Source organism: Ischnura elegans, chromosome 4, assembly GCF_921293095.1.
Source record: "Ischnura elegans chromosome 4, ioIscEleg1.1, whole genome shotgun sequence".
In the NCBI taxonomy this organism is placed as follows: Eukaryota; Metazoa; Arthropoda; class Insecta; order Odonata; family Coenagrionidae; genus Ischnura; species Ischnura elegans.
The window spans coordinates 72,105,897-72,123,444 of record NC_060249.1 but is presented as its reverse complement, the minus strand read 5'-3'; the positions used below and the strand labels follow the sequence as shown (position 1 = coordinate 72,123,444).

The window sequence follows — 17,548 nt, the reverse complement described above, 5'->3', positions numbered from 1 at the left end:
TAATTTTTATTGTGCAATTTCGTTTGTCAGTACAGTACTGTGTCGTGTGAGTACTGATAACATCGAGTGAGAGAACTGAAAGCAAAGAGTGAACAACTTGAACTTGAGCTTAGTGTAGGTTTGAATGAAGGGTTTTCCAAAGACATTGTTGCATCACATCTACTCACAGAAATTGATTGGAAGATGGATTCAAAATGCTCGAGTTTGTAGATGGGGTATAGAGTTTAATATTTTAAGTGAAGGGCCCCGCACTGAAGGTTCCCCTATCCCCGCACCTGCTAGGGCCGGCCCTGGCTTGGTTACATGGCAAATCAACCCACACAAGTTAATGCCTACATGTACGAATGTGTGAATAAATGCAAAAATGCACCACGTCACCAACTGACTTATGAAAATTTATGCATGTACAGAAAGTAGAACCTGTTCTGATTCAGTTCCAGCAACCAAAAATTTTTCGTTATGGTCCACCAAAGTAGTTCATGCATGCAGACATCAACTCGTACTGGTTCATGAGTCGTGTTAACAGGTCTTAAAACTGTGTATAGACTATTCAGTTTGCAAGCATCAGCACTGGAAGAGTGAGATTTGCCAGGGTCTTTGTGTGTATTGACTCAGGGATGGATTCAACATTGAATTTGGGGGGAGGGTTCATGACCTGGGTCTGTGGAATATGGAATACCCCCCAGAAGTTCTACCGTGTAAAATTTCTTTAAGAGCTCTACGATGAATACAGCTTAAACTTCTCTCACGTTTGGGACTTGTAGCCATGCATTTACATATACACTCCCTTTACTTCTTTATAAGGATACAAAAACTATTGAACTAATAAAATTAAAAAATTTTGGATAAAATTTGGGAGAGGTCACGACCCCTGTGATCCCTACTTCCATAAATCCATTCCTGTAAGTAGTTTTTAAACTTAATGGCCATATAAATGAATCTTAAATCAAGATCTTCAAGACAAGTTGTTTATTATGATGAAGGGAAAAAACACATATGAGGGGTCAGATGCTCTCCTCCAACCTAGGAAAGTACTGAACTGTCAATACAAGATTAATCACAGTTGGCAATCTAATGTCTTTAATTCACTTCCGCAGCAAGGAGAAAGCAAGGATAGAGGCCTTCAAAATGTGGTGCTACAGAAGAATGATGAAAATCAAATGGATCGACCTAGTTAGTAACGAGGAAGTCCTAAGAAGAGTAGGAGAGAAGAGAAACCTCATGAAAACCTTAATAAGAAGACGGAACAACCTTATAGGCCACATCTTGAGACATGATGGCCTGATGAAGACAATCGTCGAAGGGCATGTAGAAGGCAAGAATGGAAAAGGAAGACCTCAAACAAAATATATGGAACAAGTAAAGAGAGATGTGAAAGAGACGAAATACGTAGGTGTGAAAAGATTAGCTGATAGGAGAATAGAGTGGAGAGCTGCGTCAAACCAATCCTAGGATTGTTGACCAATGATGATGAGTGAAAATATATCACATTTTCCAAGTGAGGCTAGAAATATTAATGTTTAAAAAGCATGAGTAATGTTCATCTCTACATCATTGAAAAAATTCTTAACCCTTCAATGTAAATCCCTCCAACTTAACCTGCCCTAGAAAGAACTTCCTAGAAGAACTCCACTATGATAAGTTTTTCTTGCTCCAGCATAATATCTATAGATAATATATTTACACGACAGAATCTATTCAGCTGGCAAACATAGTCACTTTAAAGCAACATTTACTGCCCGTCAATAGCATACACTGAACATACTATGTATATGGAAGACTACTGGCACTGGCTCTTAGCAAGAGACAAACTAGTAATGGGAAAATCCATTCAACCAGGTATGATATGTTCAAAATTAACGTACCTGAATAAAGTTATTCAGGAAAACAATTTCCATGATGGAGAGTAATTATAAAATAAATTATTTCCTTATAACAATAAAAGTCTTTTGATGCTAATCCTTGTGGAATTTTCAGTAACATCCACCACTTGTACCTACCACCGCTAAACCTACAAGAGTTACTGCCAGCTCAAGTATCATTATAGAAAATATATTTACAAGTTTTCCTTTTTTGAAAGAATCAGTAATTAATTATTACTTCTATGACCACCCTGTCCAAGATATAAAATTAGAGGTCTTCTTAATTGACCCTTTCATTCACCATTCCATATGGAAGCTAAGTAACTCTCTTAACTATAAATAAGAATTTAGTCATACCCTTGAAAGACAATCTTGGGAGAGAATGTATGAAGCAGAATCAGTTGATATAAAATTTGAGAACTTTAAAAATATTTTTTACACCATTTGATGTCTGCATCCCTCTTAACCCTTTCGTGCCGAATGCCGCACCTGTGCGGCGAGGATTTTCTTCCATATACAACGAATGCCACACCTGTGCGGCGTGAATTTTCCTTCCCTAACCAACGAATGCCACACCTGTGCGGCACAGGTCGAAAAAAGTGACCATGGTGGACACAATAGACCCACGGTTGCCGTCGCCCTTCGAGATCCGCCTTAGCGCGAGCCCAGTCCCTTCTTCGGCCGCTCAGGACGACCCTTTCCTATCCTCTCCACGAGGTCAACTACTGTTATTTGCAGTGTGTTTTCCGAAAAATATTTGTTGCTTACTTTTGAAATCCAATGCTATAAATGAATTCTCCTTTTTTTGCTGACCACAAGGAAATTTCAAACAAAATTCTAACGTTAATATCAACAGGGTTATAGATCAACTTGTAAATATACTAAATCCATCTATATCAACGTTAGAACTTCGTTTAAAATTTCTGCACGCTCAGAAAAAAACACAATTCGTTTTGAATGTAAAAAAATCGATGCGAGCAACAAATATTTGCATATATTTGCTTGCATTAATATTTTAGCCAGTTGACCGCGGACTCGCGCTAGGAAGGGGCTTTTAATCCTTCTAGGGTCTGGGACAGAGGCCAAGGAAAGGGATCGGCGCCCCGCTGAGTTGGGTCCAAAAATGGTTAGGGAGGGAACCACTGCCTTCAGTCGACGCGGAAAAGCTTCGTACAGGGGAATAAAGAAAGCTTTCAAGAGACTCGTACTGAGGAAGAATTTCCCTCAACAAAGGTCCGGCGCGAAAGGGTTAAGCTTTTTAAACAAGCCTGTATGTAATATGAAAAAAAATGGGTCAACCCTGAAATAATTTATTTGTCACACGGAATAAAATTTCTTTAAAATGATATGGAATCAACAAATACCCCAGTAGCAAGGTCTCCTAAAATAAGAGCAAAAAGCAGTATGCAAAAATGATAACTGAAGCAAAGAGTAGCTTTAATATTGACCTATTGATCCATCAAAACTGCCCGAAATATAATGAAAAATGCTCAGTCAACACTTATATCATCAATTCAGTCTCCTTTCAAGGGTATGAGGTCACAGACCCTGTGGAAATTACTAACTGCTTCAATAACCATTTCACTGAAACTATTAGACAGCTCTCTACTAAATCACTGAATGCTAAGACTGATAGATGCATACCAAACACTTCAAATAACACAATTTTTCTATATCCAACTGATGAAAGAGAGGTCCATAGGATTCTAAATAGAATTACTAGTAAAAACTCAGCAGGAACTGATGGCATTCCATGTTCCATTGTGAAAGGTACCATTAACTTACACCTACTTGCTCACATGGAAAATGCCTCTCTAACGTCTGGACTTATTAAAAAATAGCAAAGGTTGGGCCAATCTTGAGGGAGGTAACAAATTTGGTATGAATAATTACAGACCAATATCTGCCCTTTCCCTTTTCTCAAAAGAGTTACGTACCAAAAAATAACTGATTATGCATTTACAGAGGTTTCAAATCATTTCCAGCTCACAATATGGTTTCATCAAAGGAAAATGCCTAGATGGCTATATATAAATTTGTAGACTCAGCTGTATGTGCAGAGGTATACTTTAGGGATTTTTATGACTCATCATGCTCCAATTCATGAGGTAAATTTTGTTAAGTGTCAGTTCAATTTCTTCTCAGGCATGAAATTCAATCGTTGCCAATAATTGATAGAAATACAGGAAAGAAATTGCAGCCATTACAAACAATGGCAGGTTATCTCCGTCAATTACTCACTTGTGGAACTACCACCTGAAGCAGAAGAATTCTGTAATAAGCAGCCTTTCCCATTGTGCTTCATCCATCTCCGACGAAGAATCGCTGCCAACATAAGAAAAATATGTTCTGAAGTCCCTAGAGAAGAATAGATGTATAAGGTCTTTGGTCCTGAAGAGGGTACTCTTGCTTGACGAATCCATCTCCTATGGACAAGAATCCTGATCCAGTGTATCGTGCTTTCATCCCATTTGTCAGTGGAATCACAGCGGAGGATATCACAAGACCTTGCTAAACATATTCAAACCAGTTATGGGTGTGGAAATAAAATAGCCAGTTTACTCAGGCTAGCGAAAGATTCCCTACCACCTGAGATTCACAATGGCATATACAAGGTCCAATGCAGCTGTGGGAAATCATAGATAGGAAAAACCTAAAGGACCATACAATGCAGAATAAAAAGCATAGAAGAATATACAAGAAGAGAAATGAGCAACTGCTCAACATATCTCTTCAGAGCCAGGTTAAAAAATCAACTCTAATAAAACAAAAATCACGGCCAAAGCAAACAATATTTCCCAAGAAAAATCAGAGAAGCAGTAACGATAACCAAAAGGCTATACCACATGAATCGGGAAGACGGCTACACCCTCTCCAGTACTTGGAAGCACGTGTTTGTGGACCTCATAAAGACCTCCCCTTCCCATACTTAGCATAGACTGATCAGCAATGAGTGTGCGTCGCCCTCAGTCTGTCATAAACATGTACATATCCGACATTCTTGAAGCGCTCTCCCCTTCAGCTTGGCTTGAGGATGCCTACAGCACAGTAATTCAAACGTTGCAATCAAAATGACCATGAGGACAGAACCCAGAAATCTACCCTATTTCAAATATATACATACTTGATATTATCAGTCATGTAAACCCTAAATTCCACCAAGCCCACTTCAGATGTGACGACAACCGGACTCGACTTTAGGTTTGGGTAACCCCAACAGCAAGTTACAATGAAAAAAGTTATATCTTATTCTGGAATCATAAACTTACTTCAGGTGCTACACACTAGTTCAACTGACTGAATATTACAATTTCTTTAGTCAAACTACTTATTGATATGATGACTCACGAAGACCGTCATCATATTAATGATAAAAATTGTTTACCCACTTATATCCCTCTGCAATTATTTTATGGGCTGTAGGGTGGACATAATGTTTGAGGGGGTGGGTGCCTTTCTGAAAAACTGAATATGGTTTACCATAGGCCATAAAAAGTAATGGTGATTGACTACAGGTGAATGTGTAATATTTCATTATCCAGCTAACAATAACATTTCTTTTCAGGTCACAAGGTGCCCACTTCAACTGCAGGATGAGGGTTGTATTGATACCAGCGGCTCTGAGAGGCCATGGAAGACAAATGAAATTTTTGATTTAACTACCTCATTACTGCCATTGTAATGGCAGTGAAAAGGTGCATTGTTGCCATGAAGAAGTTGTGGAGGGCACTAAAGACACAATTATATTATGTCCAATATCTATTACCCTGATAACTCATCTTTCAAGTAGTAATGGGAATTTGCTAAATGAGCCGTATACCTCGGCAGAAGGACGGTCTCCCTTTTCAAGGTCGTGGTTTGCGATGGACCACCGAGTTAACGATGGCCTGGCGACTATACCCTTTTTCCCAAAACTTTTGGTGGCTGGATGGTAGAGAGCTGGCAGCCAATCAGAGGCACTGCCCCCTACACCTCACCATTCTCCTCTATGTGGCCCCCAGCATTGCCAGTGCCTGGAAATAAATGCATGCGAGGCAGAACGAACTGCGACAGCCATCAGCAATTTGAAAACACTGTGCGCTGAAGGCCGATGTTCACTGTACCAAAGTCAAAGAGAGATTGAAGACTCCTCCACACTTTTGCATGCCACTCTTCTGCGATTGGTTGGGGGAGTGAGAGGGATACAAGCACATTCCTGTTGGGGCAAAAGACTATAAGCACTATGGGTGCAAAAGCGATGTCAGAGTACGGTGGCGGTATATAAACTGGCACCAAAACGAAACGAGTAGAGACAATGTTGGTTTAGAGAGCAGGCACCACGCTTGAGCCAAACACGAGACACTGCTGGGGTGCCTTCTGCACAGGGGGTCTATTCTGCACTGGCTGGCAGCTATAATCCTGAACTCCTGCAGGCCAAGGGCTAATCTCCCATACTTACCCAGTAAACACAAAATGCTGCAGATGCGCATCAGATGCGCTTCGCGGCAGCGCTGCAGCTGCGGCGAAGGCGCTGCTGCAGCGCGTCCAGCACTCCCAAACTTCCCTTTTTTGCATGTCATAAGCGCTGCACAAGCATGTCATAAGCGCTGCACAAGCATGTCATAAGCGCTGCACAAGCATGTCATAAGCGCTGCAGAAGCATGCCAGGAGCGCTGCGCTAATGTGCCACGATCGCTTCAAACGCATGTCCGAATCGCTGAAAATACATTCCTAATGTGCCACTACTATCGCCGCAAAAAAAGGTAGAACGCTGAACTTTAGGCATTTGTATGAAATTCTGCCGAAGCTCCACAGGGTCGTTTCAGATATCGTTGTACTAATGATCCATCGTTGTAGTCAAATAAACAATGAGTTGAACGATATTTGACACGACTGTCGAGCTTCGGCAGAATTTATACAAATGCTTAACGTTCAGCATTCTACCATTTTTGCGCCGATAATAGCAATCTTCAAGTACTACTTAAGTATGTGAGGGGCAGCAAGAATTAATTGAAAACACAGGTTTGCAATAAATGATTTTATTAACGATTACTCTGTTTTAAGTATACATTAGAGTACTGATTAATGATAGACGTAATACACGAAGACACTCACCCATAATGACACTGCATATTTTCGTTCCCATAAACTTTTTCTTCTTCATCCCCTCAACTCCAGACTTTCCGGTGAGGCAGAAGTGCTTCGCTGCTTCGTCAGTGAATACAAAATATAGAATTTTGTATACTGAGGGTTGCTCCTCATAACCACAAATGCGAGCAAGTTGAGTAACCTGTAAAGAAAAATATTATGTAATCAATGGAATTCTGGTTGAAATTATCATAAAAGAATTAAACACAAATGATTGAGGCCTTACCAAATTATTGTGGAGAGATACATCCTCTGACAGTTCCCTCTCAAGCTCCTCTACATCATCCAAAGTTTTAAGAGGGAATTTCCGGTTGACGGAAATGCTCTCTTCATTCACTACAGGCTTGGACTCTTTCTTTAATTCTGTGAGCATGCTTAAAGCCATGCTCATCTTCCCATCCAATCTCCTGTATCTCTTTTCCCATATCTTCTCCTGAGCTTGCATGAACCCTAAAATTTTAAATGTGGAAAGGTTAGTTTACAAAGTGACCTTTATGTCAGTACTTAAATAAATAAATACATGATAAAAATATTACCATGCAACTCTTCTGCTGTTGCCGGCCGCTTAGTCTCTCTTTCTTTCCCACCAGGTGCTTGCGGATCTAGTTGTTTTCCTGCTTTGAGAAATGTCCATTAATTTTAACTCGTGTACTGCATAATACATCATCGCGTCAGCCCATCTCGTTAGACAATCTTTTTAATATTTTACTAAAAAGGTTGGCTAACTAAAAAATTTTGAGCTGCGAACTTTTCCTCTGACATGCGTTATACATTTCCTATTTCACTATTAATGGAAACCTATATAATCTATATTTAAAAGCTTATATCCAATGGTTCCGAACATAACTACGACCACGTATGTAAACAAAAACACAAAGTCTTAAAATGTGTTTATATTCGCCATGCTAGAATGCCAATTCTACCTAATTTCAAGGAGAATTGAATTTAAATTAACTAAAATTATACATTTTAAAAGAAGATGATAAATTCTTACCTAATAAGAATCCCCAAGGACGATCAACAGTTCCACAACGTTGGCCGCTCTCAGTAAACTTCCCAAGCACCCTGGTAAACAATCGCGTAGCGGAGGATTGTTGCATTGTTGCACAAACTCGCATTAGCAGCGTTCCAGCAGCGTGCTGCAGGCATGCTTTGCGCATGCGCTGTTGATGCGCTGCAATTGCATGTTTCGCCAGCGCGCTGCGAAAGAGCGCTGCACAAGCGCTGTTACCGCGCTTCATTGAAACGGAAACGAACTTGCAGCTGTGAAACCCCTGTGCAGCGCTGCTGCAGCTATTCGTGTTTACTGGGTATAGTCGCACAGCAGAATAACTTCAGAGTCTTGAGTAGGCTAAAATCACTGGCTTAAACGGCACATTGACTACTGGAAATTGTATAAGATATGAAGAAAAAATGGATAATATACATGAGGCTGTGCAATTATCCACTGTACTCAATTCATGAGTATTTTGAGCTGGACTTTTCTTCTCTTTTATTTTAAATGTAATCTTTGTAATGTATGTGTTTCTAATGTTTTGATCCAATGTACATGTTTTGTATGTTTCGTTGTATCGAATGTTTTTATAAATGTGTTGTAAACAACATCCGCGAGGGCCAATCCTCGCCGTGGATGAATAAAGATAAAGATAAAGAAATAATCCAAATAAGAAATTCAACGAAAACTAACACATATTAATTATCAAAATTCAAAAAAAAATTGTTTTGGACAAATCTATTTTGAAGCAGTTTTAATATAACCTATAATATGAGTGGTTAACTTTGTTCTGCTCCGTTGCACTTCGCATCGCATCCTCTTTTACCATTGCTCCGATTTTCGCTAAGCAAAAACTGAAATCAACATAATTGCTCATTTAAAAGAAGTTAGGTGTACTTAGCACGAACGTAAAATCATTACTTTAGCTGGAACAACAGGCATCCTCACTGCTTTTCATCCTCACGGCTATCTCAGAGTTATCAAAGCTACAGATACAAAGCTATCTCCGTAATCAATCTCGAAGGATATTGAAGTATCTCCTACTCAAGAAAGGACCATAACTGACGCTCTTGGGCACAGTGAACGAGGAGAACTTAAATGTAACGCAATGATTATAACGAAACGTAGTATATACCCTCCTAAATGCCATTGCTTATCCATGGAACATCATAATTAAGTTCTTTTTGTAATTGCTGGGACTGGGACTGAGGTTTGTAATTGCATAATAACGAACATTTTGTAATAGCTTCCCTTTCAATTAAGAATGGATTAGCCTTTTCTTCGGGGCCGATGCTTTGCTTCGTAAATACGAGAACTTTGTAATAAGGTTGTTCATATTAACGAGAGCCCTTAGCAGTAATTATTACTCAGGAAGTATGGTAGTGGGTAGAGCACTAGGCTGCTGATTGAAGGGTTCTGGTTTCCGATTCCAGGTGAAGGCTTAGGAAACCCTTAAATTAAACCCTAGAAAAGCAAGGTGGGTTTTCTACGGTTTAATTTAGGATGGGGTCCACTTCCCTGAATACGTTATACCATAGAGTAAGTGTTCGGTTTTGCGCCAAACGCTCTCGTTTTGTCTGAGTTACGACCCGAGCGGCGCTGCCTTCGCCCTCCCCCACTTCCTCTCGTCTCGTGCGGGCCGGATCGACGGAGCGACTTGGCTCTCTCTTTCTCTCTCTCTCGTTCGTCACCGGCGGAGACACTCCTCGCACCCAAGGTGCGTATAATAGGAGGTGGTCTCAGCTGAAACTCCGTGCGGGCGTGACGTCACGAAGTTCCCAACGTAGACGTATGCTAGGGAATAACAAGCAGGAACCGGGTCGTGATATCGCCTTTCCGCATCAAATTCTTATGAGTTACAATAAAAATATCGTTATTAGCCATCAGATTACGTTGTATACTCTTCCGGAATGTCCCTGTTTCCTTTTCAATCGCATCATAAGACTAGCAAAGTAAGCAGAATTATCGTATTCTACATCCTATAGTTTCATCCATAAAATATCGCAATGTATCATGCTGTTTGAAATTATAAACTCATAAGAGGAATAAGCTACCGTAAAAAACCGTAAGCTACCGTACCGTTCAGGTGACGCAGGCGGTTGGTGCGGCGGTACGGGGCACGAAGTGCTCCAGACTGCGGGTTGTGGCTCATGTCGGCGTCAATGATGCCACCTTCCGTGGATCTGAGGAAATTCTAGATTCCCTCCGGGATCTGAATGCCGAAGTGAAGCGGGTGGGTGGGACCATTGGGGTCGGCATAGAGCTTTCAATTTGCAGTCTTGTCCCGAGGATCGATCGTGGCTCTCTGGTTTGGAGCCGAGTGGAAGGCATAAACCAGAGGCTGCGTCGTTTCTGCACGGACATCGGAGCCTCCTTCGTGGACCTTAGGCCGGCAATCCGATCGTGTCGGATCCCTCTGAACCGTTCGGGAGTCCATTACACGGCCGAGTCGGCTAGTCGTGTAGCGAGTAGCATATTTGAGCACTGTAGGTCTTTTTTAGAGTAGAGAGCAGGGCAGAGTGTAGATATAGTAGTGGGTTGAAAAATAAAGGGGTAAGTTCAAAACTTTTCACAGACAAAAATTCTTCCAGAAATGAGAATAGAGTAGTAGAAAGAAAAATCAGCGTTTCAGGTATAACATTTAAGCACGAAAAGCGTCAGTCGAGCAATACGTTCAAAGGCAGTCAAGTCTCAATTCATATTGATAGTGAGACAATAAGACATGCATTTCCATTTATCAGCGGTATAGAGCCTGTGAATAGTCTATTCGACAAAAGCAAATCAGAATTATTCCCGAATCGCAATAATACTGCTTCCGAAGTTTTAATCGTGGCTGTGGTTAATTGCCGTAGTTTAAGAAATAAGATTCCCGAATTCCACCATTTAATTCATAGTACGAAGTGTAACGTCATTTTTGGAACAGAAAGTTGGCTAACAGATGATGATTCAGACAATGAGATCTTCCCAAAATCGTTCACTGTTTATCGGAAAGATAGAATTAATCGAGTTGGGGGCGGAGTTTTTATAGCTGTAAAGAATTCAATCGTCAGCCAAGCGATAACCGTAACTGAGACCGGCGTTGAATCTGTGTGGTGTTTAATTAAATGTCCAAAATTCAAAACTATTTTATTATGTTCGTATTACAGACCACCTAACTCAGATATAACGTCAATGTTGGATTTTCAAAATCAAATAAACAGCGTAGCATCCAAGTATCCTGAAAGAAACTTGATTGTAGGTGGAGATTTCAACGTACCTTCTATAGATTGGGAGACTTATAGCTTCATTCCTGGTGGGAGGGATAAAGTGATCTGCGAGGCTTTATTACACACATTTACATCTAATTCATTGTTTCAAATAGCATCCGCACCAAACAGAGGAGAAAATATTCTTGATTTATTAGCGACAAATATACCACATCAGGTAGTAAACGTTGGCACTGTCGAAGGAATTAGTGACCACAGGGTAGTAACTGCAAAGTTTTCTCTAAATACCGCTCTAAACTTTAAAAAAGAGCGTAAAGTTTTCATTTTTAAAAGAGCTGATTTTGATGGGTTTAAGAGTCATCTAAAAAATGCTTTCCCCGAGTTTCAAGAATCAGTATTAAAGTTAAATGTAGAGAATACTTGGAAAGCTTTTCTTTCGCTCGTAACTTCGGGAATAAATAGCTACATCCCTAGTAAAACAGTAAAAGAAGGCAGCGAACCGAGATGGTACGACGCGGAAGTGAGAAGATCATTGAGGCGACAGAGAGCGTGTCATGCAAAAATGAAAAAAGTCAGCACGGATTTATCCGCTAATGAACGCGAGCTAATAATTAAAAAATATAGGATGACTAAAGCCGCCACGAAGGAAGCGTTCAGGAATGTGTTCACGAATTTTAAAAGAAAAACACTAGTAGAGCAGTTACAGGATAACCCAAAAGCATTTTGGTCATATGTTAGGGAAGTTCAAGGTAAACGATCTACCGTATGTTCGCTGAGAAACGACAATGGAGATGTGTTGACAAGCAGTTACGATAAAGACAATTTATTAAATTCCTACTTCAAGAGCGTGTTCACGGAGCCTTCCGAAAACTCACCCGAGACCGATGACAATCCCTGTATACATAAGATGCCAGCTATTGACATTAGTACGCTCGGAATAGAAAATATATTGAAATCGCTTAGTCCAAATAAATCACCTGGTCCAGACGAAATCCCTTCTCGCGTATGTAAAGAACTAGCCTCAGAAATTGCCCCTTACTTGCAGTTAATATTCAGTAAATGCATCAAGCAACACGAAGTACCTAATGACTGAAAAATCGCTAATGTAACGCCAATATTTAAAAGTGGAGACAAGGAACAGCCATCTAATTACAGGCCGATATCTTTAACGTACATCTCTTGCAAAGTCCTTGAACACATCGTAGTCAGCTCGGTAATGAAACACCTAGACGCGCAAAACTTATTAATGGGAACTCAACATGGATTCAGGAAAAGCAGATCGTGCGAAACTCAGTTAGCGCTTTTCGCCCACGATATTTTAGTCTCCGGGGAAGACAACATTCCAGTAGACGCGATTTTTCTTGATTTCAAAAAGGCATTTGATAAAGTACCCCACGGAAAGTTAATAATAAAACTGAAATCTTATGGTCTAGACGAAGATGTCATTTCCTGGATTAGAGAATTTCTGAGCGACCGCGTCCAAAGAGTAGTATTAGACGGTGCAGTCTCCAATGAGGTTAGAGTCACTTCTGGCGTTCCTCAGGGTAGTGTCATTGGCCCACTCCTATTCCTTCTTTATATAAACGACATTGGCGAAGTAGTGCAGAGTAAGTTACGATTATTTGCAGACGACGCTGTAGTTTACAGAGAAATCCGTTCCAGCAAAGATATGGATGAACTAACGAATGACCTTGCTGCTATCCAAGCTTGGTGCGATGCTTGGCAGTTGGAATTAAATTTGGAAAAATGCGTCGTAATGAATTTCTGGATGAAGAATAACTCCCTACAGCGTAACTATATCATTCGGGGCACCCAGTTAAAGGCTGTTGAATCCGTGAAATATCTAGGCGTTAGACTCAATAATGATCTATCGTGGAATAAACATATTCGAGAAATAACCGGTCAAGCTAATCGTAAAATGGGTTTTGTTAAAAGAATATTAGGAAAGTGCGACGACAAAGTGAGAGAAATTAGCTACTTTTCCCTCGTTAGACCACATTTGGAATACGCTGCCAGTGTTTGGGACCCTCATGAAAAAGGCTTAATGACAGAGTTAGAACGCGTGCAAAGAAGAGCTGCCAGGTATGTGAAAGGTCGTTACGATAGTCTTGTTAGTGTAACTGACCTCTTAGATAAACTCGGATGGGAATCTCTGTCGGACCGTAGATTGAAAAATAGACTAAACCTTTTAGATAAATTCAAGAGCAGTGTCTTTTCTGACGAAGTTAACCATATCTTGCGGACGCCAACGTACTACGGAAAATTAGATCATATAAATAAAATAAGAGAGATAGATTGTAGAACAGACAGATTCCGAATGTCATTTTTTCCACGATCAATAAGAGATTATAACGGCAGCAATAGAACTCGTAAATAGATTGCATGACTTGTAGTGTAGCCTACTAACCTATGTAAAACTTAATGCATGTTTCTGAATTTCTATTCTATATTCTATTTCTAACAGCATATAGTGGAATAGTTTGTTATTATACGGGACGTTTTTTGGACGGTGTGGTGTGCATGTGGGAGTCCAAATGCATGCTGCATGCTGGTGATTGATCACCCCCTGCCAAACACCCTAGAGGTGGCTCGCAGGGTATTATGTAGATGTAGAAAAAATAGTTAAACACGTATTTTATTTAAGTATTTTTAGCTTTAAAATTCAAACTGAAAACCAGGACTGCAGATTCGTAGCCACTCCAAAATTGTAAATGGAATTCTATTGATATCAAGATAAAACATTTACATGTAATGTAAATATGTGTCACAACTATTATTTTGGCTAAAAATAAATATCCTCTGTTAATTGAAGACCGTAATCTGAGCTAAGTCAGCACCAGCAGTAGTTAATTCGCCACAAAAAAGTAATTAAGGGAAAACTATAAGCGTGCCTTAGACAAGTTTTGATGCTTTTACAGGACGTTTTTCCGGGTATGGAACTTATATATTAGCATGGTAAATCATATCTGAAAGTACTAGTATTAATCTCATGCCCACAAAGTAGCAATGCTTACTATGGAATAATTTGAGCTTTATAGGAAAGTAAAATATAAGCTGAGAAACATGATAGAAGGTATTCCGCGCATAATTTCCAAGTAAACTTCCATTAAGGTAGTGCAATGAACAGAATCGAGCACGAATCTGGTCAATTTTAAGGGCTGACTAATCAGAAATATTATCACTCCCCGAAATAAGACAAGAACAACTACGGAAACCACAACCTAACATGCAGTACATGTGCTTTTTATGAGAGTTACAGCATGGATAACAGCTGCATCAAATGGAATCACAGACATAGGTATTAAAAAGGAAAACAATCCACATTTTTCAAACTTATATAATGTACACACATGTCAAATGTTACATTTTCAGAATGATATAAGAACGCCATTGAAACTATAAGATATCATATTAGTTAATAGATACTTAATATTATTTATACAATCAATGCAAAGTAAGCAACTTAAAAATAAATCTTAAGTACAAATGATGGAACAATTCTATTGAAAAAGTTTCAAATTAGTGAGAGAACCACGAATAGGAGATGAAAGCCGCCACGCATATTCCATTAATTGTTGCTGGAATAGCTGAACCTGTAATTGAATATGTGTATTAATTGCTGAGCTTGATTAGACAAAAAAAACAAAGAATTTAATAATTTCAATGAATATCATCAGAGTGATATATACATTAAATGGTCAGTATCATCAATCATCATACATTCTAAAACCTTTGGATCTCTATGAAACATGCTATCACTCAAGTTTCTAATTCATCTTTCAAGGTTTGTACTACAAGAAGACAATGATTGAGCACTTTCAATTTGCAGTATTAGCAATATACAATAATAACAGCAAAATGAAACTATAAAACATAATAATATGATATAACCATTACACAACAACCATTTTTCCTCGTCAAAAAGATTTCGATATTTACCAAAATATCTGCATTTATAATTAAATTTAATAACTACAATCATAAAAAACTAATAAATTTCTCAATCATGACCATTGTATTTTTTATGACTACTGAAAATAATAAGGTATAAAACCTGGCAACTTACCAAACAGCAGAATAGGTAGATGAATTTCACATTCAAGAGACATTTCCAATCATATCCACAACTTAATGTTTCTCGCCATGAAGATATAAAAACTGAATGAATCCAAATAAAACCATAACGGAATGTTAACTAGATATCCTTCAATCACTAACAAAACATAATAATTCTCTAGGTAGGCCGAAACAATTGACATTTCTGGAAAGAAACAAAATTAAAAACAGGATTTCAGAATGGCATTGAATTAATGGAAAAGCCAAACTTACCGGCGGACAGAACAATGACCTTAGGTACTACATTGATAACAATCTTTGTGGACTACTTATATACATATTCATATATACATATTCCTCACGGACACGTTCAAATAGGTATAATACGAATCAGGATGAAGTGATGACTATTTCTGTAAAAGAAAGGAATTGTTATAAAGGATCCTCAGAAGGGCAGTGAATTTATCTTTAACAAAACAATACTTACCTGTCTAAAGAAATATTCTCAATTATTATGAAGTTACTTCAACCTCATATTCCAGTTACCCAAGGATTTCAATTCAAAGTACATTGTAGCCGCAAATTGCTTCCACGGCTGAGCCACGATACAAGGAACCCTAGGAACTCTGAGGAAGCGAAAGGCAATGTGGAACTTCGTGACGTCACGCGCTTCCTCCCCCACTTTCAGCTGAGACCACCTCCTATTATACGCACCTTGCCTCGCACCTGCCCTGCTGTACTCTAGGGATGGGCGGTTATGAGAAAAAAACCGGTGTTAGGTTAACCGGTTATTTTGAGCGATAAGAATACCTGAGTATAATAACCGGACGAAAAAAACCGGTTATATTCAGGTTATATAACCTAAAGCATTGCGTGTTGCATACCTTCTAGTCTTAAAAAAGCCTACCGCATTTTTGAACTTCGTCTTCCTTCTTCGTGGTATAGTTCATCGTAGAGTCTTGCTTGTTTTTTTATTAGATAAGCAAATTAAAAATCGGTTGTTTTTCGATGCCATTTACCTGAGAATTAAATTATTTTTGCCATAACCGAAAAATAGCCCGAGAAAAATAAACTCTTTTGATTCCCGCACTCTCTCGCGAACCGTTGGAACTACCAGCACTTTTGCCGCTGCCACTGTATGAGGTTTTCCTGCGCCTCTACCGGCCACAGAGAACATTAAAACCGGTATTTTTTGATGCAATAGAAAAACCTAGTGGCCGGTTAAAACCTAGGCCACGAGTACTCGTTGGCATAACCGATGGCAGGCGGGAGAGAAAAAACCGGATGAGGGAGTACTCGTTGGGGAAACCTATCGCTGTGGGAAGGTTTTTATCAATGGAAAAACCTAGTGGCCGGTTAAAACCTAAGCGACGAGTACTCGTTGGCATAACCGATGGCAGGCGGTTATGGCAGGTTACAGGTATAGGTTTTTTCAATGCATCTCAACTAGTAAAAACTGTAACGAGTACTTGGTTATTCTCCGGTTATTGCAAAATAACCTGAGGAAAATAACCAAGGCGTTGGAGTAGATATGGATATGATGTACATGAATTATATTATTATGTTTGTGAAAGCATGCCTGCCATGTGACCAAATTCAATAATACAAATATGAATATTGAAAATTCGGGGGGGAGCCGGTACCCCCTTAGCTGTTTATACAATCACGATCGAAAGGGTCGTAGTTCCCCATAAAATTTCGGGGGGGGGGGGGGGGTTGTTATGGACCCCCTAGCTTTTAATAAACTTAGTTACATTCAAACACACTCATGGTTAGGGGGTTCTGTCCCCCCCGGGTGGACCGTAGTCTCGTTAGAAAATCTGGGGGGTTAGACACCCTTAGATCTCTGTTATAAATTTAGTTATGTTAAAGAATGGCTGCGACATTGGAGTGGCTAGGGAGTCTCAGCGGACCCGGCCGCCTATAAAAATTCTGGGGGGGTATGATGACCCCCCTAGTTTTTTATGTAGATTTTGTTACTTTCAAGCACGGCTGTATCTGGGGGCGTCTTGGCCCCACAGAAGGGGTCGTAGTCCCCCATAAATTTTCGGGGGGAGGGGGGGTTATGGCCCCCCTAACTTTTTCGTTTTTGACTCAGTTACATTCAAGCACTGTCATATTTAGGAGGTCCGGCCCCCCCTGGAAGACCGTAATCCCGCTATAAAATATGGGTGGCGGGACCCCCCCCCCCCAGAATTTTTATAGGCGGCCGGGTCCCCTGAGACTCCCTAGCTACTCCGATGTCGCAGACATGCTTTATGTATAGCATAGATATATAGCATAACTAAATTTATAACAGAGAG

The 17,548-nt window shown here is 39.7% G+C and overlaps 1 protein-coding gene across 2 annotated transcripts; it reads right to left on the bottom strand.

Moving 5' to 3' along the window:
- Window positions 1-6,478: 6,478 nt before the first annotated feature.
- LOC124156879 lies at window positions 6,479-8,106 on the bottom strand. 2 transcript variants are annotated; one of them, XM_046531368.1, is made up of 4 exons: window positions 7,984-8,106; window positions 7,526-7,606; window positions 7,216-7,439; window positions 6,479-7,131 (listed from the first exon to the last, which is right to left on the bottom strand). In XM_046531368.1, the coding sequence occupies exons 1-4, from the start codon at window positions 8,087-8,089 to the stop codon at window positions 6,901-6,903; spliced, it is 642 nt and encodes a 213-aa protein (XP_046387324.1). In that variant the 5' UTR covers window positions 8,090-8,106; the 3' UTR covers window positions 6,479-6,900. The 2 variants fall into 2 exon arrangements, with proteins under 2 accessions (XP_046387324.1, XP_046387325.1); XM_046531369.1 differs by having other exon boundaries at window positions 7,526-7,603.
- Between the last annotated feature and the right edge of the window lie 9,442 nt (window positions 8,107-17,548).

Excerpts from the sequence above, each read along its gene's own strand:
- LOC124156879 (XM_046531368.1), bottom strand. The coding sequence starts at position 8,089 with ATGCAACAATCCTCCGCTACGCGATTGTTTACCAGGGTGCTTGGGAAG. Across the intron at positions 7,440-7,525 it reads AACAGCAGAAGAGTTGCATG|GGTTCATGCAAGCTCAGGAG; the intron begins GTAATATTTTTA and ends TTAAAATTTTAG. Across the intron at positions 7,132-7,215 it reads TATCTCTCCACAATAATTTG|GTTACTCAACTTGCTCGCAT; the intron begins GTAAGGCCTCAA and ends TTTTCTTTACAG.